This window comes from Papaver somniferum, chromosome 3 (assembly GCF_003573695.1).
Source record: "Papaver somniferum cultivar HN1 chromosome 3, ASM357369v1, whole genome shotgun sequence".
Lineage (NCBI taxonomy): Eukaryota > Viridiplantae > Streptophyta > Magnoliopsida > Ranunculales > Papaveraceae > Papaver > Papaver somniferum.
In genome coordinates, this window is record NC_039360.1 from 69,685,953 (window position 1) to 69,709,205 (window position 23,253).

The following is a 23,253-nucleotide window of genomic DNA, read 5'->3' on the forward strand; positions in this document are numbered from 1 at the left end:
GACATACAAGTTAAGTAATTTGGTTTTGCTTTGCATTTGTCTTTGTCAACACAATATCCCATTTACAGACCATACTTTTCTGCATCATTTTGAAAGTTTTTTAACTCATAACTCATAAGGGTATGTTGCTAGCTAGCAACTTATCTTCTTCACCACATTATAGTGTTGAATATTATTTAGCTAGTACGTACCATACACTTTCATTTAGTGGTCCTTCCATCTACTGTTGCTTCTTGTTTCTTCAAAACCCTAATAATCAATAAAGAATCCCTCACCTCACCACACCACTACTCCTTTTCTTTCTTTTTGATCTCTTCTTCTTCTTTTTTTTTTTTTTGAGAGCTCAACAGAAAGAAAAGAAAGAGAAAAGATGGGTAGAGGTAAGATTGAGATCAAGAGGATTGAGAACTCAACAAACAGACAAGTTACCTACTCAAAGAGGAAAAATGGGATCTTGAAGAAGGCTAGAGAGATCACAGTTCTTTGTGATGCTGATGTTTCTCTTGTTATCTTCTCTAGTACTGGGAAAATGAATGAATATTGTAGCTCTCCGTAAGTATTTCCTTCAGAGCTAATTATGATCATCTCTTCTTTTGTTTAGCTTTCTTTTTTATTTTCTCTTAATTATATTTGTTTGTTGATCTTTTGACATGTGCAATTCATCAAGGTTGATAAAGCAATTGGATAGGTACCAGAAAGCTTCAGGGAACAAATTATGGGATGCTAAGCATGAGGTTATCAGTTTCATCCTACATCTCCGATCCAGCCATGCTCTAGATTGATGATTCATGTTTTTTTATATAAGAGTCTGACTTCTTACATAAAAACATGAGCAGATCTAGTAACAAAGTCTGAGTCGATCTGTCTCCCTTTCTAATAGAAAATAGTCATGCTTTTGTGTATGCATATCATGGGTGTTTTATTTGTCTTTGTTCCCTTTTTAGCAAACACTTACATCACATATTTTTGTTATTTAGGGTAATAATTAAGGATCTATGAGTTACTGAAAGATCATTGAACTAACATGTATATATATGTGTAACTACAGTATCTCAGTGCTGAAGTGGATAGAGTCAAGAAAGAGAACGACAACATGCAGATCGAGCTCAGGTATGTGTTGCATATGTAGAGATCAAAGAAATAAGTAATTAAAGTGACCCTAGCTAACTAGCGAGCTTTAATTCTGTCAATGGATTTTTATGTGCTCAGAATTATTTTTGAATTTTCTTATTGGTTTATGTTTTTGGGTTTTGCTTATTATTGTTCATCACTGGCCGGTTGACATTGCAAATGCTTTGCAGGCACCTGAAAGGTGAGGATCTGACCCCCTTGAATCCAAGAGAGCTAATACCCATTGAAGCTGCCCTTGAGGATGGTCTTGTTGGTGTTAAGGCCAAAATTGTAAGTAGTACCCATAGAATTTTTTTGCTGAAGTTGTCAATTCTTGTATGTAAGTATACTTTTGATTATTGATGATTAATCTTGCTTATTCTCTTTCATTGTTATTATCTTGAATCGCAAACAGAAGGAGCACCGTAGAGCACTTAAGAAAAAAGTAAGTAAAGCATGAATAATACAGATGTGTTTTTATCTCCTAATTCCTTTCACATATCCATTCATATGGTTAACTCTAATATTTCTGTATTGGATTTTTGGGGCCTCCTGAACAGACTAGGATGTTAGAGGAGGAAAATAAGCGTCTCATTGCCAAACTAGTACGTATTTATCACTCATTATTCAATAAGCTAATCCTTCAATTTAATTATTTGAATCATTCGCATCAGCTACTGTGTTTTGATAACTAACCTTTTCTTATTTGTAAAATTTGAACTGCAGCAACAAGTGGAAATTCATGGAAGAGGGGAGATGGACACTGGGGCAAATAACGGGTATAATAATCAGAAAGCAGCAGATGGAACCAGGGATTACCCGTCTCATAACGATAATCATCATCAGGTGCCATTTGCCTTCCAGATGCAGCCAATTCAGTCTAATCTCACCACGGCCACCACCACCACCAACAACAACAAATACCAGCTACTAGATTAAGTTGGCTGCATTTATATATATATGTATGATTTGGAAAAACCATAATACCTTCTACTCTATCGTTTCTTCAAGTTGTATGATAAGTATATTTGATGCCTACAGCCCTTTGATAAAGGGGTTGTACTAGATCATGAGCATAGCTGCTACTATAACTACTTCTGAATAATAACTGATTGTTAATTAGCTGCAACTTAATATTGCATTGTGTTATGACCTAATACCGTTTTTGTCTATCGTGCAATTAGGTTATGTACATGCTAACCTAGTACGTCCATGTTTATATACTACACTAGATAGCTCAATGCCTTTCTATTTATTTGGAATTCAACTATTCAGGAGAGGTAACTAAATTGCATAACATCATTGTGTATGCGGACCTCCTTTCACGGTATTTTGCTCCGTTTCTTAAAATGCAAAATATATTAGTTTGAATTCTTGGTTATTCGCATGGGGATTTTGTTGCTCAAGGTGTTACAGATTTTAGTCTGCTAAAGATTCTTGGTATTAGGAATTTTGCTCGTTATATCCAATTTTTATTTTTACTTTTTTTTTTTATAAGTTGTTCATCCAATTATGGCACAACCTCATGTTGCCTAAAAGCATTTTGAAGCAAACAGAACAAGTGTACAACATGAATCATGATGAGCATGGAAGTTAGTTTGTAAACTCATTATTGTGTTTTACAAGTAATTGAGGTTGAATTTGTTCAAAACTAGGATGTATTCATCTTCTGTAATAAAAGGGAACAAGGTCCTATTCTATTTCACTACAATGTCAAAGTTATACAAGACTATGATGCAACTTCTAGTCACATCTTGTTTTCACTAGGAGGGCTAAACTCGTGTTTTGCTATGACATTGTCAAACTTGCCAAAAACCATGAGTCAGTGCTGACTCTGAGAGACTGAGATATGATCTTATTAAGCCCAGGCACGAGATTCACATCCATACCAAATCTCTCGTGCAGCATTAACTTCACTTCTTCACGCCTTGTAGGCTGGGACCAATATATTGACCTGTAGTGAACGTGTCATACGCTGAAGCCTTTCAAATTTCGCATCAGGTCTTTGTCTTTCGGATTTTGAAAGAGAATGACAAAAACAAATTGGAACTAACATCAGACCATCAAACTAAAGCTGAATGCATGACTAAATAAGTGAGTAAGTTATTATTAAATGCATGTTACTTAGATTTTCTCGATTTCCTCTCCTAGTCATTCATATATATACACGGTCGTTAATCTTTTGGGTAATGCACCTTTTCCTGTAAGTTCACGGTTCACATCTCTTTCACCAAAATAGGTTGGTTTTGCTTTACTTTGCCAACACAAAATCCCATTTTAAACATACATACTATTTGCATCATCTTCAAACCTTTCTGGTCTTCTTATCTACTACTGACTACTGTCTACTGCTAGCTAGCTAGCAACAACTTAAACTTGTTTTATTATATATCTTCCTCCTCACCTTAGTAGTTCAGCTAGTACTACTACTTTCATCTGGTTCTTTCATAGTTCATACATATCTTAGTACCTGCTCATAGAAAGAGAAGAAAGAAGAGAGATGGGTAGAGGTAAGACTGAGCTCAAGAGGATTGAGAACTCAACAAACAGACAGGTGACTTTCGCAAAGAGGAAAAATGGGTTGTTGAAGAAAGCTAGAGAGATTTCCATTCTCTGTGATGCTGATGTTTCTGTTGTTATGTTCTCTGAAGCTGGAAATATGACTGAATACTCTAGTGCTCCGTACGTATTTCCTTCATACATATATGGGTTCTTGAATTCATTGTCTGCATTCTCTGCTATATATAGCTACCTGTTCTTAATTAGAATCCGTCCTGTACTCGTTAGATTCTTATTTTTGGTTGGTTTTGGACATATGAAAGGTTGATTGAGCAATTAGCTAGATATCAGAAAGAATCAGGGAAAACATTATGGGATGCTAAGCATGAGGTCAGTTTCATCCTTATTGTTTGTCTTCTTTATACTTGTTTTTCATGTATTGGCTGTGTAAGAATAATTTTTATATTAAGGAAAATGCCTTAGATTGGCAATTCATGGTTTTATATAAAGAATATTCTAGCTACTCTGCAATCTGTATCAACACTTCCATAGATAGAGTGCAAGATAGCTAGCATTTGAATGCCTAAAACCAGGGTGAATGAATGCTTTTGGGTGCTTGGAGTGGTGATAGTAACTCTTGCTTGCTAGTAAGATTAGTATCTTTTTTGAACAAAAGTGTTCAATTATAATGTTAATGAAAAAGAGCAAATAAAATTACAGAACCATAAAAAAAGGCTCATAGAATTTCCTTTAGTACTAGACAAACTGAAAAAAAAAAAAAAAACTTAAGAGAGAGAAATTTCCTAAAGCTCATCGTGTGAATCATCATCATCTTCTGGTGATCCAGCACCAGTAGCTCCACCAGATTTCTGATACATGGAAGTGATGATTGGATTTAAAACAGCTTCTACTTCCTTGAATTTCTCGTCATAGTCTTCCTTGTCAGCTTCTTGGTTCTCATCAAGCCATTCAAGAGCCTCCTTTACTGCCTCCTCAATCTTCTCTTTGTCATCTGAGTCCAGCTTGTCTGCAAGCTTGTCCTTATCATTGACCTGGGTCTTCATGTTGTACACATAACTCTCCAACTTGTTTCTTGCCTCGATCTTTTCCTTGACCTTCTTATCTTCCTCTGCGAAATCCTCTGCCTCTTGAACCATTCGGTCAATCTCCTCTTGGCTCAAACGATCTTTGTTAGCTGTGATAGTGATCTTCTCTGCCTTTCCACTTGCCTTGTCTTCAGCCCTTACACTCAAAATACCATTGGCATCAACCTCGAATGTGACTTGAATCTGAGGGACTCCCCTTGGAGCTGGAGCAATTCCAGTAAGATCAAACTTTCCAAGCTCCCTGCAGTCTTTTGTGAGACTTCTTTCACCTTCGAAAACACGAATAGAGACAGTGGTCTGCTGATCCTGGTAAGTGCTAAAAACTTGAGATCGCGTGGTTGGGATGCCTGTGTTCCTAGGGATCACCTTGGTCATCACACCACCAACAGTTTCAATACCGAGAGTAAGTGGGGCGACATCCAATAGAAGAACATCTTTGGTTTCATCACCACCCTCTCCACTCAAGATACCTCCTTGTACAGCAGCACCGTAAGCAACAGCCTCATCTGGGTTGATACCTTTGCTTGGCTCTTTTCCATCAAAGTATTCTTTAAGGAGCTCTTGAACCTTGGGAATCCTAGTACTTCCACCAACAAGGACAATCTCATCTATCTGGTGTTTCTCTAGTCCAGCATCAGCCATAGCCTTCTTCACAGGTCCCATGGTCTTCTTGAATAGATCAGCGTTCAATTCTTCGAAACGAGCACGGGACAGTGGTTCTGAGAAATCCACGCTGTCGAATAGTGACTCAATCTCAACTCGCACTTGATGTTGGTTACTCAAGGCTCTCTTAGCACGTTCACACTCCCTCCTCAGCTTCCCAAGAGCCTTGTTGTCCTTGCTGATGTCCTTCCCATGCTTCTTCTTGATCAATTTAATGAAGTGATCCATAACTCTGTGATCAAAGTCTTCACCTCCCAGGTGAGTGTCTCCGTTTGTGGAAAGAACCTCGAAAACTCCATTGTCAATATTCAAGATACTGACATCAAAAGTACCACCACCAAGGTCAAAAACAAGAATGTTCTTCTCTTCACCTTTTTTGTCCAAACCATAGGCGATAGCAGCTGCTGTCGGCTCGTTGATGATCCTCACGACATTTAAACCAGCAATCACGCCAGCATCCTTTGTAGCCTGTCTCTGAGCATCATTGAAGTATGCAGGTACAGTGACAACGGCATCCTTAACTTTCTTTCCGAGGAACGCTTCAGCTGTCTCCTTCATCTTAGTTAAAACCATAGCACTAAGTTCCTCAGGACTGAAATCTTTAGTCTCCCCATCGTTGATCGTGACACGAACATAAGGCTTTCCTTCTTTATTCACAATCTTATATGGGAAGAGCTTCATATCCTTCTGTAAATTTTTATCAGCAAACAATCTTCCGATAAGTCTTTTCATATCGTAGACTGTATTTTCAGGATTAGAAGCAGCTTGATTCTTTGCAGCCTCACCGATCAAACGTTCTTTAGGAGTAAACCCAACCCATGAAGGGGTAATACGGTTACCTTGGTCGTTTGCTATGATTTGAACATGTCCATCCTTGTAAACACCCACACATGAATATGTCGTACCAAGATCGATACCAATTACTGTTCCTAACTTTGTTGATTCCTCTTTCGCTATGGAATATACACATAAAGAACTGCATAAGAGGATTAAGAATACCGTTAATGAAGATGAGAATCCACGATTTCTCCACGACCCGTCCATATTGTTGCAAGAAAGAAGAAAATCTCAAGCTACACAGAAGAAAGAAAAAAGCTCAAGCTACTCTGAAAAGCTCAAGGCGGTGTTCTGTATTTTGCTTTGATAGCCTGCTGACTGCTCCTTTTATAAGTCTCGGGAGCTTCTTTTTACTTGTTCTCGAACACTATTTCCTAATAGAAGAAAGGTTTCTTGGGTAGTATAAAACTCGGCTCCAGATCACTATGACCAAAACTTTCCTGCCCTGGACTAATAACATGATGACACGTATGCATTATTGTATCATCTTTATTTTATGTGCCTCCAGATCCTCTATGCCAAATACTTCCTGCCCTGTCCTGACTGTCCTGACTAATCATGTCATGACATGTATGCACATTGTATCATCTTTATTTTCTCTCAAAATTCAACTCATACTCTGTGTGCTAGTTATATTATTGCAGTATCCTATATGAGCTGAGCCCCTCTCGTAGATTTTTTATTTATTTATTTAATTTATTCATTAATGAAACTTGATTGAACTAATATGTATGCATATATTGACATGAACTACAGCGTCTCAGCGCTGAAATCGATAGAGTCAGGAAAGAGAACAGCAATTTGCAGATCGAGCTAAGGTATCTTGCACTTGTACTCTTGTATGCTTAACTAGATAGCTAATCTTGTAAGTTTGTATTATTCATCACCGAGTGACATTGATATATAAATCAATTGGTTGCAGGCACCTGAAAGGTGAGGATCTGAAGCCCCTATCTCCTCAGGAGCTTCATGCCTTAGAAAATGCCCTTGAAGATGGATATGCTGGTGCTCGTGCCAAAATTGTAAGTAGTGTTAGTACCAGTACTGCTTCTTCATTGAGCTATTATGAATCCCGTGTTTATATATCTGTATACTTTTGATTTTTGTGTTGGGGTATTTCTTTGATTTGCTAACTGCATTCCGTTTCTAGCTTAAATGGGGCTAATTATTATGATCATATATCTCTAAAGAATGTTATTTTTCTGTTGTTCTTTGTTGTTTGGTGCACTGCAAACAGAAGGAGCACCATAGAAAACTCAAGAAAAATGTAAGTAAACAAATAAAACATGATTAAGTAGTATCTTTTAAATGCACCACTGCTGTTTCCTGTCGATGATTTACACTTGTTATCTTTGCTCTATGCAGGGAAGACTGTTGGAGGAGGAAAATAAGCGCCTCAGTGCCACTTATGTATGTATCCGTCACTCTTTCTCTCAATCAATTTAATTTTGACTACACTTTAAAATTGACCTCTTAATTTTTCGTTAATCTGGAGCAGCAGCAGCAGCAGCAAAACAAATGGAACATGGGAGCAATGTGAAAGTCGAGCTTCGAAATGGAGTTGGTTGCATTTGAACTTAGAAAAGCTGTCACTATTTTTTGTGTTCTTCAGTTGAAATGAACAGCTTCTTTTTTGTGCCTTTGATGTTCTTAGAGCTAAACTTAAGGAAAAGAAACAAACCTGTGTTCTGCTGCAAAAAGAGTGTTTAGTTACTTTAGTATGAATTTAAGCAAAGAACTTATAAAAGCTCAATGAAGCAAGTTTTAGTACCAAAAATCTGTTGCAAGGGTACAACTTCTTAATATGCCTTTTCAAATGTCCTTGGTGGAGCATGATTTCAAGTCATGGACTTGTTCCTCCAACCCTTTTCTGTTTGCTTTTATTTGTACTCACTTGGATGTTTGTGGAGATTCAAGCTGCATTGTGTTTGGACCATCTTAGCCAATTCAACCTCTATAAAAATTGCATCAACATAGCGTATTACGTTTGTGTCAGATAGATTGAAGATTATAGTAAGATGCAGTATTGTTACCTTCATCATAGTCCCAAAAGAACCATCTAGTAGAACAAAGCAATGAGACAGGATTAGATTAGTAACGTGCAAAACACTAAGTAAAAAACAGGAGAAGTCGAAAAGACTCTTATAAAAACCTCGAACACCAAGATCCGGTTATTAAACATGGATACATTGTTCTCAAGCTATTGCAATATTCATGTGCAATAGCTTCCAAACCACCCAAGCTCTTCCTCGGTGGTACACTACCTCAGAAAAGTTTTGGTTTGATGCACTGCTTGATTGACAGAACTGAAAAAAGCCTCTTTAAATTAAGAATTTACAACAAGCATGCCTAATCTTCTCATTGTTAGAACTTACTGTCTAAGTTTCTGAATATGATTCACAATTTGTAAAAACAAAAGGGATATTTAGATTTTGGGTCTCAGCTTTGTGACCAGCTTTGAGTTTGGGTCTGGAGAAAATTTTAATTAGAGTTTGGGTCCTGGACCATAATTGGCCGTCTTGACCGTTAACAAAATAATTTTAATAAAAATAAAAATAATCTCTTCATCTTGTTCTTCATTTATTGTTCACAGATTCTTATTTTCATTATTACACGCTCGTCTTTATACCATCATCACCAACATCAATTAGCAATACCATCATCACCATTCAATTAGACCCATCAATTACTGTTGATGTAGAAGAGATTTCTTTCCGGACTTTCTTCATACATTTGTTGGGCGCACACTGGTGTTGGGAGAGATGAGCTTGCTCTAATCTTCTGACCTTTGTTATATCTCATTTCTTACAGAGAAATCAAAATTCGACAACCACCCAAAGGTAATAATCAATCACCATCACCAATCAATTATATTGCCAAATTAAAGCCAAGCTAGGGAAATGGAAGTATTTTAAGATTCCTTGGATTTAAGCTAGTGACAGAACATTACCTTGCATAATCTGCTTACAAGAAATCACCAGGCATTTTCATTACAGTATATATATGTTAATTTCAAAACTAATGAGTTAGTAGTGGTGTCGTGGTAAGTTAAAAATGAGTTAGTAGTGGTGTGGTGGTAAGTTGAAGAAGATGGAAAAAATAGGGGTAATGGTGGTTCTGGCGTTGATAGAAGATGAAGAGGAAGAAAATGGCGAAGTTGGTAAATAAATTAAAATCTGAATTTTAAATGGTCTTTTCGATACTTAACCAACTTATTTTAACTGTCAAGACGGTCAACTATGGTTCAGGACCCAAACTCTAATTAAAATTTTCTCCAGACCCAAACTCAAAGCTGGTCACAAAGCTGAGACCCAAAATCTAAATATCCCAAAACAAAACTAGTCAAATAAAACCAAGGTGACCAAACATGTGGTACAAAAACTCCAGTCATATTATTTTTAATAAATGAAAACCATTTAATTAAAAAGTGACACAAAAACTCCAGGTCAAATAATAATGTGCAAATTTAGTTTTTATTACTTTAAAAAAAGCCAAACATATCCTTTTTACCTTGTCGTCTTCTTCTTCTTCTCTCCTTTCTTTTTTCTATTTATGCGGTCTTCATCTCCCCACCACCATTAACACCAGCAGCAACAAATATCTCTCCATGAACACCATCGCAACACCTCTGTCACCACCACCAACAACACCTCCGTCACCACCAGCAGGAACACCTTCGTCTCCTCCACGAAACCTTCGTCTCTTTTTCTTCTATTTCTATTCAGATCTATCACCAACAGTAGCTCCGCCACCATCAAACCAACCGATGTGTCTAGATCCGCCACCAACAGAACCTCCGTCTCCTCCATTAACACAATCATCACCTCCTTCTCCTCCATTAACACCATCATCACCTTCTCCGTCTACAGATTTTCCATCAACAACACCGCCTCCTCTTATTTTTGTTTTTCCCACCAGTACATCAGATCCGCCACCAACACTACTTCTACCTCCTCCTTTTATCATCTAAAACCACCACCAATACCTTCAAATCGGCCACCAACAACACCTCATCTACAATCAACACCAGTACCTGAAGATCCTCTCCCAACATCACCTCCGCCTCCTCGTTCAATCCTCTACAATCACCACCACCATCTTATGATGTTTTCATCACCAGCAAATGATGATACATCTTCAAAGTCGAAATCAATATTGTATTGGGAAATGACAGATTTATGATGAAACCAAAATTGGTTTCATCAAATTCTGACAGTTTTGGTTGGTGAAAACAGTAAACTAATGATGAAACCAAATTTGGTTTCATCATAAACTTGCCTATTTTCTGTCATGAAACCAAAGATTTTAATGATGAAAATTAAGTTTATGATGAAACCAAATTTTGGTTTCACCTGATTTTTGTCTAGTTTATTCGGTCTGACTTGGAAGACGGCATGTTTGGTTTCATCATTGAAGTTATGTTGGTGAAATGACAATATGTGGTTTCGATTGTATGTACAATGGTGGTTTTGATTATATGTGTGTATGAATTGGGAGAATGTGTATAGCAGGGTCTGGTACTGGTACTCCAGGTATTGATGAAGAAGTTTTGTTGGTAGTGGTGGCCTTAACTGAAGTTATGGAAGTGATAAAGAATGGATTAACTGAGTAAGGGTGGTGCTAATGCAATGAGAGTTGTAGTTGAGCTTCAGGTGTTGCATAAAGGACTGGTATGGGTTACAATTAAAGAGGTGTATGTCTGCATTGTTAAAAGTGTAATGAATTGGCTGAAGTTGATGAAACCTAATTAGGTTTCATCGTATTTTTTTCATTTTGTTGAATATTAATATCTGTGAAGCCAATTTTTGATGGTGGGATACAGGTGGATTATTTTTTGTTGAAACTGGTTGTAGTTGAGGGGGTAATGGTAGTGGTGGTTGTGGTGCTGGTGGTTGTGGCAGCGATGGAGGTGGTGCAGTTGACGGTGGTGGTAGGTTTCATCTTATTGTGGATTGTTTTTTGTTGAAAGTAGTCTTAGTTAAGGAGGTAATGGTAGTGGTGGTTGTGGTGATTATGGTTGTGGTGGCGATGGGGGAGGTGCAGTTGACGGTGGTGGAAGGTTTCATCTTATTGTGTTTCATTTTTTCTTCTTCTTCTTTCTCCTTTCTTTTATGATGAAACCAAAATTTGGTTTCATCTTATTTTGGTGAAACCAATTTTTGGTTTCATCATTTTTCTGGTGGTGGCGCGGTGGTGGTCGGTGGAGCCGGCGAAGGTGGTCGGTGGCGGCAGCGACGACGGGCGGTGGTGATGTTGCTGGTGGTGGGTTGTTGTTCGTGGTGATAATATAATAAAATTTAAAGGTTGGGTTGATTTTTGTTTTTGTTGGATGATTTAAATAATAGAAGGGTAATGCAGACAGTGTATGTTAAATGGGGTTTTTGTGAACATTTTGTTTTTGTGGAGTTTTTGTGACACCTTTGGGGTTGTAAAAAAAAAATTTAAGCATTTTTTAATTTGATGACGCAAGTCATCTTGCATTTTTCAAAAGTCATGCGGCGGACTTGAGGAACTCCACACAGCTATGACCCTATGAGCTTGAGAGTAACACTGGTCCAGTAGAATTACATGATGAGACCTATTTTATTAGAACCTGCTCTTTCCCCAAACCCAGACGACTGGGACCATCTTAAGTCTTATGGAGATTTTTCTAACTTTCCACCATTTTGGTGCAATCAAAAACTAAATCTCCGCATCGGATGTGATGGGCAGTGGTTTTGTCCTTCATCAGGAGAGAGCTCGAACAAGGTAGTAATAACAATGGAAACATGGATGATATGATTCTAACTGCAGGTTATACTCTCTGGCACATATGGAAGATTAGATGTGCTGTTATTTTTGATAATGCTCAAATACAGGTAGATAATCTTGTGATAAGAATAAAGAAGGACATTGTGGATTGGAAAGAGAACAGAAGGAAATTAATATCCAACAGAAGTCTGAATAGAACATCTGTGAATGGAACTCATTGGACTGTCCCTCAGTCTGGATGCTATAAAGTTAATTTTGATGCCTCATTTTATAAGTTGACAAAGAAATGGGTTCTGGACTAATAATAATTGATGATGCAGGTGGAATTCAAGGGGCAGGGAGTATACCAGCAGTAGCTGAGGATGAGGAGAAGGCTGGGGCTCTACCTACATATGAAGCAATAAAGTTGGCAAAGTAAAAAAGGGTTGTCAACCTTCACCTGGAGGGAGATTGTCTTAATGTAGTCGGTGCTTTAAATGGTTCTCAAGGCTCTGTACAGTGTAATCTCAACCTTTCTCCTAAAAAAAAAGGCTCTATACAGTGGACAACAAATCCAATAATAAGAGATTGTCTGGAACTTTTAAAAAAAATTAATAAGTGGTTTGTTTCTCATGTACCAAGGGAAACAAATAGTGTAGCGCATGAACTTGCAAAACATGCTAGTTCTATTGTCTAGGAGAATAATGTCCCAATCTGGTTAGAGTCCCTCGTTAGAGAAAAACTCTGTATTAATTAGATTTTTGGTTGAATGAAATTCCTTTCCTATTAAAAAAAAAAGAGAGAGAGAGCTCGAAGTTCAGAAGAAAAAATAAAAAATTGGTCATGAAAAGGTGGACATTAAACATCTTGAACTAATTGAACTGGTGTGGTGTGTGTTGGGCTTATATGCAAATGAAGTTTTACAACATCAAATTTTGTAAAACTAAGCACTAAACCAAATATTTTGCACAATAAAAATCAAGAGGCCATGGAGACGAAGAAAAGGAAAGACAAAGTATTTGGATTGGGGTGAAGAAACAAAGTACCGGTGATTTCTATGGCATATTTACATTTTATTTAACCCTATGGGAGTCAAAAATGACAGAACGCGATTTAGACAGGAATCATCTGCAAAAGTTAAAAATTGGTGTACACTTATTTCAAAAAAGCTTGCCCAGAATCAGGTTGGCTTCTTCTGCACGTAGTGGGATTCTTCGATGTAACTGGTTAGGCGTGATACTCCATAATGTGAGGCACTTGAGGCAGCATGATAAGATGTCACCGACATCTGAGCAAACATAGGAACTGCATAACCTGCAAGGTTCTCAGAAAATATTAGTGTCATAATTTTAAGAAACTTGAAGAAGCTGAAGCAAAGTTAATAAGTGTAGATATACAGCTTTAAGGTTTTATTTCATCCGATATTTGACCAATCCTTAGATACAGACTAAACTAGCATAACGAGAACAAGATTCTCTGGAAAAGCAGACAAGCTAAAGGATAACTTATTTACTCCCACCATAAAACAAACTATCTTTATTCGAGCACAATTAACAGAATAACGTGTTCATCCTCAACCAGTGTAGTTTCTAGATGATAACGTATGTTTGACTCTGACTCCTCATTGGAAGTTTAGTTGCCCAAGAGCATCAAATTCCATGAATATAAGCCAAGTTCACATTACTAAGATGCCTATCCTTGCTATAGACACTATGATAGCCCTATAGCTCCAAGTTTTACTCGAAGGAATAACTAAGTTATATAAGTACTAGCATGGACAAAACATCCCAGAATTCCTCATTGTGAGAGAAAATCCACTATTAATTTCAGTTTTTCCCTCTCTAATCATTACTTCTTTTATACTCCTAAGTGGCTTTCTCCTTAATCCTTATTACATTTTCCTACCTACCCCTCATCCGTTATATTCCTCTCATCCTTCGTCTTCTGGCATGCAGGTGCAGGTCCACCAATTATTAGACACAATACTGGGGAATCTTAAATACTGGAGGCACTGATTAATGGACACAATACTGGGGAATCATTTCCCTTCCTAGAGTCAAAATTACTCCTGTAAAGGAAAAAAACGATCCTGCTAAACAGTTAAACAAGAGGGGGCAACTTCAAGAGAAAGAACCCAAGCTCACCTATCTCTCTCTCTCTCTCTCTTTCTCTTTCTCTTTCTCTCTCTAACCTCTAAATAACCGATACAAATTATTATCATTAAATGTTTTAGCTAGCATATGTCCCACTTAATGTTATAAAAGGCATCACCTAGTCTGGAATAAGAGAAAAATCTTAATATCTCTATGGAAAAGACAAGCGCTTTACTTAGTCTGGAATAAGCAGAGAAAAATCTTCTGTTGCGATAATCATCATTGCTATTATTGTACTTGTAGGGTCAATGGTGTCACGAATCTTTGACGTAGCTGTCTGAGGTGATTGTTCTAGGAAGCTCAGTTACTGGATAAGTAGGTTTATGAGAAAAATCTACCACCCTAACAATCATCTTATACGGGAGTCAACATTTGACGCAGAACGAAACCTTTTTTACATTCTATGACACAGACATAATAGTTAGGTCTATTAAGAAACAACCACAGAATAGGATAAAGAGCATATTAGCAGTATTTTGAAATGAAAAAACTCGATAAGCCACAAGAATTTGTTAATCTAAAATGAGGTGAATTATGTCAATAATATGAATAGAACTAGCAAGTGCAAGTAAAAAATTAATTTTTACGAGTGGCGGGTAAGTACCTGCTAACGTTGCACTGGTAGCTGAAATCAATAGAGATGAAGGAATCTGAAAAGAAGAACAAATTTCCAAGTGAGCCGAGGAAAATGCATCTGTAGGCTACAATAAATACAGGACAAACGCGATGCTATACAAGATTCCCAATTTTGGAAAAGCATGAGCTTAAAAAATCATGTTAGTGTATATCATTCGTTTTATGAATACATCCTCCAAAAGGCACAACCTGACAAATGAGGGAATTATACTTGACATGAAATCAGTGGATTTCAACCATAACAGACAATGTGTTGGACACAAAGAGAATTGTAGTACACCGCGTAATTAGAAGATTATAAGCAATTAAAATTAAACATTTTTACCCCAATAGCGAAAGGAAGCCATTTAGGACCCTTCACATGCTTTTGAATAAACGGAATCCCTGCAAAAAAATAAAAAAGTAGTTTCATAAGAAAAATCCACAGAACACTAATCTCAAACAACTATAGTACATATAGTTTACCTAAATTATAACTCTGGATTCCGCTAAAAAGTGCAGCAGCTCCTGATCCTGCCTGCACAACAAACAAACCACAATAATTTAAAGAAGAGAAGAAAAAAAAATGATACATCCTTTAATCATCTATATCACCAAGCAAAAAGAAAAAACAGAATGACAGAATGTCTATAAGAAAATCAACTCTGTAGAACTTTAACCTCTTTAGAACAAACTAGAAAGTTAAACAACTAGTGATTGATAATAGATCAAAACATCCAAAAGTAATCTCGGGTGGTAGCAAGTAGATAGTTATCTTATAGCTAGGGCTGAACATGGTTTCGGTTTTCCGCTGGAACCGGACCGAACCAGACCAATTAGGAAGAAACCAAACCGAACCATTTACTAATGGATTGGTTATGGTGTAGAAAGTGGAAAACCGATAGTGTTGGTTTTGGTTTGGTTTGACCTCTAAAACCGAACCAAAAACCATTGGAAAACCAATTAATTTTTAAACTTAGTTTCTACCTTGATTAACAAGTATTAGATTCTACCCATTGATTTAGAGGATAAATAGAAACCCTAAATCTAATATTTAAGTATGATATTCTCTCTCTTTCTCTTTCTTCTTCTCTCAGTCTCCTCCCTTCTCCACCCCTAACTACAGCAGTCATTGCTGCTACTCGACTTTCTTCTTCCCTTCTTCATTCTTTTTTGTTTATCACTAACTAAATTAAGATATATTATATATCTTCTTTTGATCTCTAGATTTAGAGTAAGCTTTAACTATTCTTGATATTTTTTTATTTATTTTTTTTGTCTGTAAATTTGTGTAAACCAATACTATCGGCAGCTACGATTTTTTTATCTGTAAATTTGTATATCTTTTTTTTTTGTTTGAGTCGTTTGACATAACTATTGGTTAACCAAAAACCACTGGGACAAACCGAAACCGGCTGGAACCATTTAGGAACCGAACCAATGGTTAATGAATTGGTTTGGTTTAGATTTTTAGAAACCGATAGTATTGATTTCGGTTTTGGTTTGGCTAGAAACCGAACCAAAACCGACCATGAACAGCCCTACTTATAGCTTCAATGATTTACTGGATGCCCGCACATGTAATCTAAGTACAAAATGCAATTCAAGTATAGAGATGATTAGGAGTTAAATTCCAATTACCACAGCAGTGAAACCGTGTAAGACGCCGTTAATAGTCTCCCCTGTTTCCTGGATTCCACATACAAAATTTAACGTTAGGATTTTTTTTTTAAATGATAATCGTGAGTACTCATCTTGCAATTCAGATAGAGAAAGATTACTGACAGAGTTAGGGCCTATGAGAGAGAGACAGCGGGGGCAGCGAGGGGATCCAAGGCCAGGGTTGATGGTTGGGTCATAATGGAGATTACCAGATCTCAGTTTTTGCTCGTAAACCTCTCTTGTTCCCATGTATAAACTTCTCTTTCTGATCCTTAGCCAATAAGTATCTTGGAGATGTGGCAGCTTTTAAAGTGATTCTGTAACAAATGAATTGTATGTATTGGATGATGATAATATGAACCTGATGTAATTTTGCTAGATGAATTTTATCAACAACTTAAACCTTAGTTACTCGAACCCGGTTACACAAGTCTCACAGCATGGTTGAAATTCTAACTACAGTTCAACTAATGATGTTATCTGTAATGCTCAGAAGTTTCATTTGGGCACTACAAATAATGTTCACTCCACCTCCAAATCAAAGAGAAGAAAATACGTAATTTAAAATCAAAACCTTAAATTGCATAAGATATATCCCTATACTACTACCTGTTGCTGGCTTTCCCAAATCTCATACAACAAGTCTCACAGCATGGTTGAAATTCTAACTACAGTTCAACTAATGATGTTATCTGTAATGCTCAGAAGTTTCATTTGGGCACTACAAATAATGTTCACTCCACCTCCAAATCAAAGAGAAGAAAATACGTAATTTAAAATCAAAACCTTAAATTGCATAAGATATATCCCTATACTACTACCTGTTGCTGGCTTTCCCAAATCTCATACAACAGTGCTGTGCCCATTCTTACTACCTTCTACAAAACTTAGGATGTTAAACTCAATTCAATTCAGTCAACGTTTTTGATTATCAAATCCAAGAATGCTTAGCTTTTCCTCTAACAAAATCAAAACAATGAATTCGATTTAAATCTTAGATTATACGTCCATCAAATTACACCATTACACAACAACAAATGTGAACAGAGATATTGAACCCTACCTTACATTTTTCTTGTAAAAAAAATTCTTAAACCTCTTACTCCTAATCAGAAAATGAAGGCAACAAGATCATTTATCTATGAAGGTAATATAAAAGCTAGATTTCCTGTTAATTGTCGTCAAGATATTGTTATGCAACTTCATTATCAACTCCAACAAACTCCCATACAATACAACTCAATGCATCAAAATCATGCTAAATGTCTATCTCTAGTTTTTGTATGTAATATAGAGTAACTTGACAAAGAAAAGGGTATGCAAAAAAGAAATGTTAAAACACATAATCAGTTCATAGGAGTCATGCCAAAGGCTCACAAATTTATAAGCAGACTAAGTGAATGTTAAAACATAACAAAAACGTAAAGCAATGGTGTTTCATAAATAAGACAGTTCATGTTATTAAGTTACGCAAACATGGATTTTTAAAAAAAAAAAAAAACAAGGTGGTTTTGTATTGCAAATCAATGGGTTGAAATCTTTGAGTTGCAGTGTTGGGAGGAGATTACAAATCCAAATGAAAGAATTTTAATTTTCAGCTACCGGGGGAGTTTTGAATATGGAACTCATTGAGTCCTTTTCACAAACAGTAGAAAGGCCGGTTTCAGTACCAGACTAGTTCATGATGAAAAGAGATACCCGGATGGCTGCAGTCATTCACTACTTTCATAAAATCACTTCTTAACCCTTGAAATCATACATATTTCAGGACACGAAGAATAATCGCACAAAAACATAGGATTTAAACCAAGTTCCCTGTGGTGCAAAAATCATTGAAGAACACAACGGTTTGAAGGAAATTCAGGGAAAAACAAAATTGATTAGATTCAAGGAGATAAGCCTCAGATACACATCTGCAGATTCACATAAATCATTTGATTAGATTCAAGGAGATAAGCCTCAGATACACATCTGCAGATTCACATAAATCATGACAGTTATCAAGGGTTGAGAACATGACATTTAAATGAAGATAAAGTAAAACAGGAACCCCTACCTTTGTGCAAGATAAACTTCGGCGAGTATGGATGATGGGTTTAGGTCGAATTTGGATTTAAAAGCCTAAAATTGTTGCTTCAATTGCTAGAGCTTTTTTTGGTGATACAAGAGCGAGGGAAGAAACTATGGTCGAATAACAGCGAAGTAAAAGAAAAGTTCTTGTGTCATCTGGCTAGCTGGTAACGAGAGAAAAAGGCACAAATGCATCTACAGGACTACCAATTATAAGGGCACTCCCCAAGGTTATAAGGGCAACTCCTATGGTACGGAGTTGAAATCTCCCCTCTTTAAAATGCTAAGTTATATAAGCTTCCACGTCGCACGGTAAATGTGATACCCCTCAAATTAAATTAGATAAAAGTTTTGAGGATGAGCAATCCCGTGATGACAAGTGTCGGGACTCTATTGGTCGAAACGTTAAAACATGGATTATACTCTGTATTTAACTGACCGTTTATGACAGTGTTAACAAAAACATGAGTATACAACACTTATGTGAATATTTACACTTTACACTTAGTTTACATAAAAAAACTTAACTGGACGTTACTAACGCCAGTTAGGTAGACAATACATCCGTGAAAACTAAACCTAACCGAGATCCCATTCATACACTGTGATCGCATAGAAAACAACTTCCATATTCTTCTTCTTAAACAAACCACCAGCCTTGAATAAGAAAATCACCAGGATGCTGATGCTTTCTATTTTTCTCCATAAGCCAAATAACGCGTAAATGATTTCTTTATCTTCCATATCAAAGAGGAACAGGTACAAGATGCTTATGATTTTACACGGTTGGGTTTTTATTGAGACGGAGAAACCAGGGAAGAAATTAAGTGACTTTGCTGCCATCGATTGTGGATGATTAACAGAGAAGAATGAAGAGATTAGCAGGCATAGACGAGTATGTGGAAGATCAGGAAGAATGGGTTGTCCTTCAATTCGAGTTTGATAGGTTTTTGGTGAAGTATTCCAGTAAGAACAAACCAGGTTTGCTACCATCCATGTGGGGATGAATCAATGAGATTTGTTTTTGAGAATTTGTGAATGTTTATAAATGTGGGTATTTTATGAATTCGTTTTTACAGAGAAGGAGAACAAATAAGGAACAAGAAGAGCACCAGTAGAGTCTTCCCAGTCAGCAGCTCGAAGTGCGTATAAACTGTTTGTTTAAATGCCCGAATGACCAGATTAGTTGCAGCTCTGAATGCATATAAATTGTTTGTCTTACCAGTGGTCTTCAATTTGTTAAATCGTGATTTATCATCATCGTCTTCTTCATTTACAAGAGTTCGAGCTCAAATCGTGATTATGTGAAGCTTCTAAAAATTTCAATGGCGGAAGAAAACGTGAAATAGAGAGAAAGAATGTTAATGTACGGGTCGGAAATACAAAAACGAAGCGCCTATAAATGATAGTAGGGCTATTTGAGTATAGGCCCAGTTTCATAAACTACCGTTAGCCTTAAACTATTTTTAGAACCATTTTTTGGGGACTACTCAAAAATGGTTGGGGACTACTTTGTGATACTTTGTGATAGGAATGTCTACCTTATACTTATAAGGGGTGTCCTAAAGTATGGAAATGACTAACCTACCCTTCACCTATATATAATCACCTCCTCCCAACACCACCACCACCTATATATATATAACCACCTCTACCCATCACCACCGCCGCTCACCACCACCAACCACCACCACCATCGACCACCTCAAATCACCACCACCGCCACCTCTATATATAGCTTAATTTAAATCATTAACAAAACAAAATCAAAATTATAACAACCCCATTACTTTTCATTCGTTTTCCTTTGAAAAAATGAGAAGTTATCATCAAAATGAGTTGAAAATGGAAGTTGCAGATAAAAGTTTGGCTAGCAATTATCTGAAAAACTTTGTCGAACTAGCCGAACTCAACTTTAATGGAGGTTTTTTCTTTCAGAGAAAAGTTTGGTTACGTCGCAATTTTTTTTACGTCGCAATTTTTTTCTCCTAACCGAACTTTTCTCTGAAAACCTATATATTGAGTTCGGTTACGTCACAAATTTTTTCATTTTATTTTCCCAGCCGAACTTTTAGTTCGGTTACGTCGCAATTTTTTTCTCCTAATCGAACTTTTCTCTGAAAGAAAAAACTCCATTAAAGCTGAGTTCGGCTACCTGTGTTTTTAGAAACATTAACCGAACTACACTAGCAGAATGAGTTCGGCTACCTGTTCTTCAAATGTTGTAACCGAACTTTGTTAACGAAACCGAAATCAATTTATAAATTGTTCATTTTTAGGAATGTTTTGGCCAATTCAAGCACCATTAACTAAATTTGAAGTATCCGTGAGTACCCAAAACATCATACTCTTGTTGTGCCTCTTAAAGAAAAAGATCTAAATTTTTTCTTGCAAAATCCTCATCTTCATTATCATCTTCATCTTCTTCTTCTCCCTCTCTATAATTCTTTTTTTGAAAAAAAATCAAATTATTAATTTAATCTCACTCATCATTAATTAGCTCACTAATCATTACACTAATTTAATTATCAAGGACAAGTTTGGTATTAGAAGAAAAATTAAATAAGGGGTGACTCATTATTACTTCTAATATCCACCCAGAAAAATGGTGAGTAGTCCCCCACCATTTTTGAGTAGTCCCCAAAAAACCGTTCTATTTTTAAGCCCAATTTTCGATATGATTTTGCATTGCACTTTTATCCCCAGATTCCCCACGGTACTGCGGCAGTATCACTGCCAAGACATGCATATTGCCAATCACCGTGTAGAAGTTGCACTTGTTTGCCGTAAAAAATATCTACCGCAACAAAAAACTTTAACCTTCTTTTCTTTTTTTTGCTTAAATTCTTTATCTGGAATGCATAAAGATTTTTCAATGTGCCTGAACCAAAACACCAATTTGTGAAGTAGTTGGCCATGTTGTTTGCACGCATAGCGTCGGGTGTCGAGCTGTCGAATTATCTGCCCTGGAACCTTTTTTAATTGAGATATAGATTAAAGCAGGTTCATTTGATTAACATCTATAGGTGAAAATACATCTGAACAGGGCGATGCGAAGCCGAGCCACGCCATATCAAAAATCGGCAAGGGGCGAGGCAAAGCCAAGCCATAACAAATCGAAAACGTATGGAGACGGGGATAGGCGAGGCGAAGTCTAGATACACCAAATCAGAAATCCTAAGCATGCATCGCTACAGGGTGGGGCGAAGCCACACGACCCCAAATAAAAGGGCACAACGGGGCGTCGCGAAGATGCATCACATCAAACCAAAATATAGTTAAAAACAAAAAAATGATGGTGGATAGTTTTCGGATCCGCACGGTGCGTAACACGGGCACAAAATCTAGTCATCCATTAGTCGAAGGAGTATCCATATATTTATGGACCTTCTGAAATGGGTGGAGATAAATCCCACTATGATTAACATCAAAAAAAAAATCTCACTATGGGCGAAAAATATAAGATTTTTGTTAGACAGGGAGCAAAAAGGGATCTGATGAGTGTAAAAATTGTAGTCAACTCGCTATTAAGACATATTCATTACAATCTTTCTGACTCGGACTACAATACCCCTCGAGTTCTCGTTCTTTTTCTGTACCTTCTTGTGATTATGTCAAAAGTCTAGGTTTTTTTTCTCTTGTGAGGTGCGAATCACTCTTTACATAATCGTTTTGTGTTAAACAATGAAACAGGAAATCGACAATATCATTATCATTCTAAACTTACGCAAGCCATAAACAACAGTAAATTCTTCCATTTAATCTACTTTCAACATTAGGTTTTATCTGTGTATAATCACCACTTTGAAAAACGAAATCCCTAAAAGATTCAATTAACGTAATGGTTCTGGATCATGAAAGGACTTTAATTTTTTAAATATCCATTGATCTGGACCATGAAAGGAAATTGAATACTTTATGGTTCCAGATCTTGAGATGTTGATATGTAGTTGTTCAGTCGTTTGTTTCCCCTTTCTGAATTAAGCATTGGGTAATATCGGATTTTTTCATTTTGTGGTTACGAGCGCGGCTAAGAAGAAAGACCACACATCTCATATCAAGCGACGATATTTTTTTTCAGTGACTATGATCTCGATTAAATTCTTTTTTGTTGTTATTGAATCATCGATTAATTATTATTTGTCTATCATTTCATTAACTGAAGATTTGGTCGAGGTTGTAAAAAGTTTTTATTATCGGCTATCCCCAAGAATCGTATAGTAGAAAATGTGAATGAGAAGATGAATAGGTCAATGGGCGTTTCTAAAAAGGGCATTGTAGTCCGAGTGAAAAAAATTATGCTGAATAGGTCTTGATAACGAGTTGGTTATAATTTTTGCACTCCTCGTATCGCTTTTTGCTCTCCCTCTAACAAAAATCAAATATAAAATGGTAATCCATCCGATCAAAGAGCGGCGGGATCCTAAATTTTGGAGTTAGTATCGCTTATAAATGTTGCTTATGTGAAAAAAACCTTAGCTTAATTTAGCAACATTTATAAGCATCCCTAAATGTAACTGCTCATATAATAAAAAACTATATCCAATCAGTTTGTGACCGGAAGAGAAACACAATAATAAAAAAAAAATATTCATCCGGACACTTAGAAAAATATTCATCCGAACATTAAATGTCCGGATGAGGTATTCGGTTATCCACCAACCAGATGGACTCTCCACAACAACCCCCTCAAATTTGAGGGGTATCTAATGGAGTTAATGGTTTTATGGACTCTTTAAAACATCATAGTAATATTTTTTGGTCCATATCGTGTGGATCATCCAAGACTTATGGATGAATTTACTTCC

The 23,253-nt window shown here is 36.6% G+C and overlaps 4 protein-coding genes across 8 annotated transcripts; 2 read left to right on the forward strand and 2 right to left on the reverse strand.

Moving 5' to 3' along the window:
* Positions 1-230: 230 nt before the first annotated feature.
* LOC113356432 (floral homeotic protein GLOBOSA-like) lies at positions 231-2,267 on the forward strand. Its single transcript, XM_026599561.1, has 7 exons — positions 231-552; positions 668-734; positions 1,049-1,110; positions 1,302-1,401; positions 1,526-1,555; positions 1,671-1,715; positions 1,837-2,267. Exons 1-7 carry the CDS (start codon positions 371-373, stop codon positions 2,047-2,049), a joined length of 699 nt encoding a protein of 232 aa, XP_026455346.1. The 5' UTR covers positions 231-370; the 3' UTR covers positions 2,050-2,267.
* Positions 2,268-3,494: 1,227 nt separating this feature from the next.
* LOC113356434 (MADS-box transcription factor 4-like) lies at positions 3,495-7,983 on the forward strand. Its single transcript, XM_026599562.1, has 7 exons — positions 3,495-3,792; positions 3,933-3,999; positions 6,972-7,033; positions 7,138-7,237; positions 7,453-7,482; positions 7,581-7,625; positions 7,714-7,983. Exons 1-7 carry the CDS (start codon positions 3,611-3,613, stop codon positions 7,753-7,755), a joined length of 528 nt encoding a protein of 175 aa, XP_026455347.1. The 5' UTR covers positions 3,495-3,610; the 3' UTR covers positions 7,756-7,983.
* Positions 4,282-6,497, reverse strand: LOC113356431 (luminal-binding protein 5-like). Its single transcript, XM_026599560.1, has one exon. It carries the CDS (start codon positions 6,420-6,422, stop codon positions 4,413-4,415), a length of 2,010 nt encoding a protein of 669 aa, XP_026455345.1. The 5' UTR covers positions 6,423-6,497; the 3' UTR covers positions 4,282-4,412.
* Positions 7,984-12,939: 4,956 nt separating the features above from the next.
* Positions 12,940-18,608, reverse strand: LOC113356435. Of its 5 annotated transcripts, none has more exons than XM_026599564.1 (9): positions 18,432-18,608; positions 17,439-18,288; positions 17,197-17,334; positions 16,499-16,692; positions 16,355-16,402; positions 15,200-15,251; positions 15,060-15,118; positions 14,703-14,748; positions 12,940-13,259 (listed from the first exon to the last, which is right to left on the reverse strand). In XM_026599564.1, exons 4-9 carry the CDS (start codon positions 16,622-16,624, stop codon positions 13,126-13,128), a joined length of 465 nt encoding a protein of 154 aa, XP_026455349.1. In that variant the 5' UTR covers positions 16,625-16,692; positions 17,197-17,334; positions 17,439-18,288; positions 18,432-18,608; the 3' UTR covers positions 12,940-13,125. The 5 variants fall into 5 exon arrangements, with proteins under 5 accessions (XP_026455349.1, XP_026455352.1, XP_026455350.1 ...); XM_026599567.1 differs by having other exon boundaries at positions 17,194-17,334; XM_026599565.1 differs by having other exon boundaries at positions 17,194-18,288.
* Between the last annotated feature and the right edge of the window lie 4,645 nt (positions 18,609-23,253).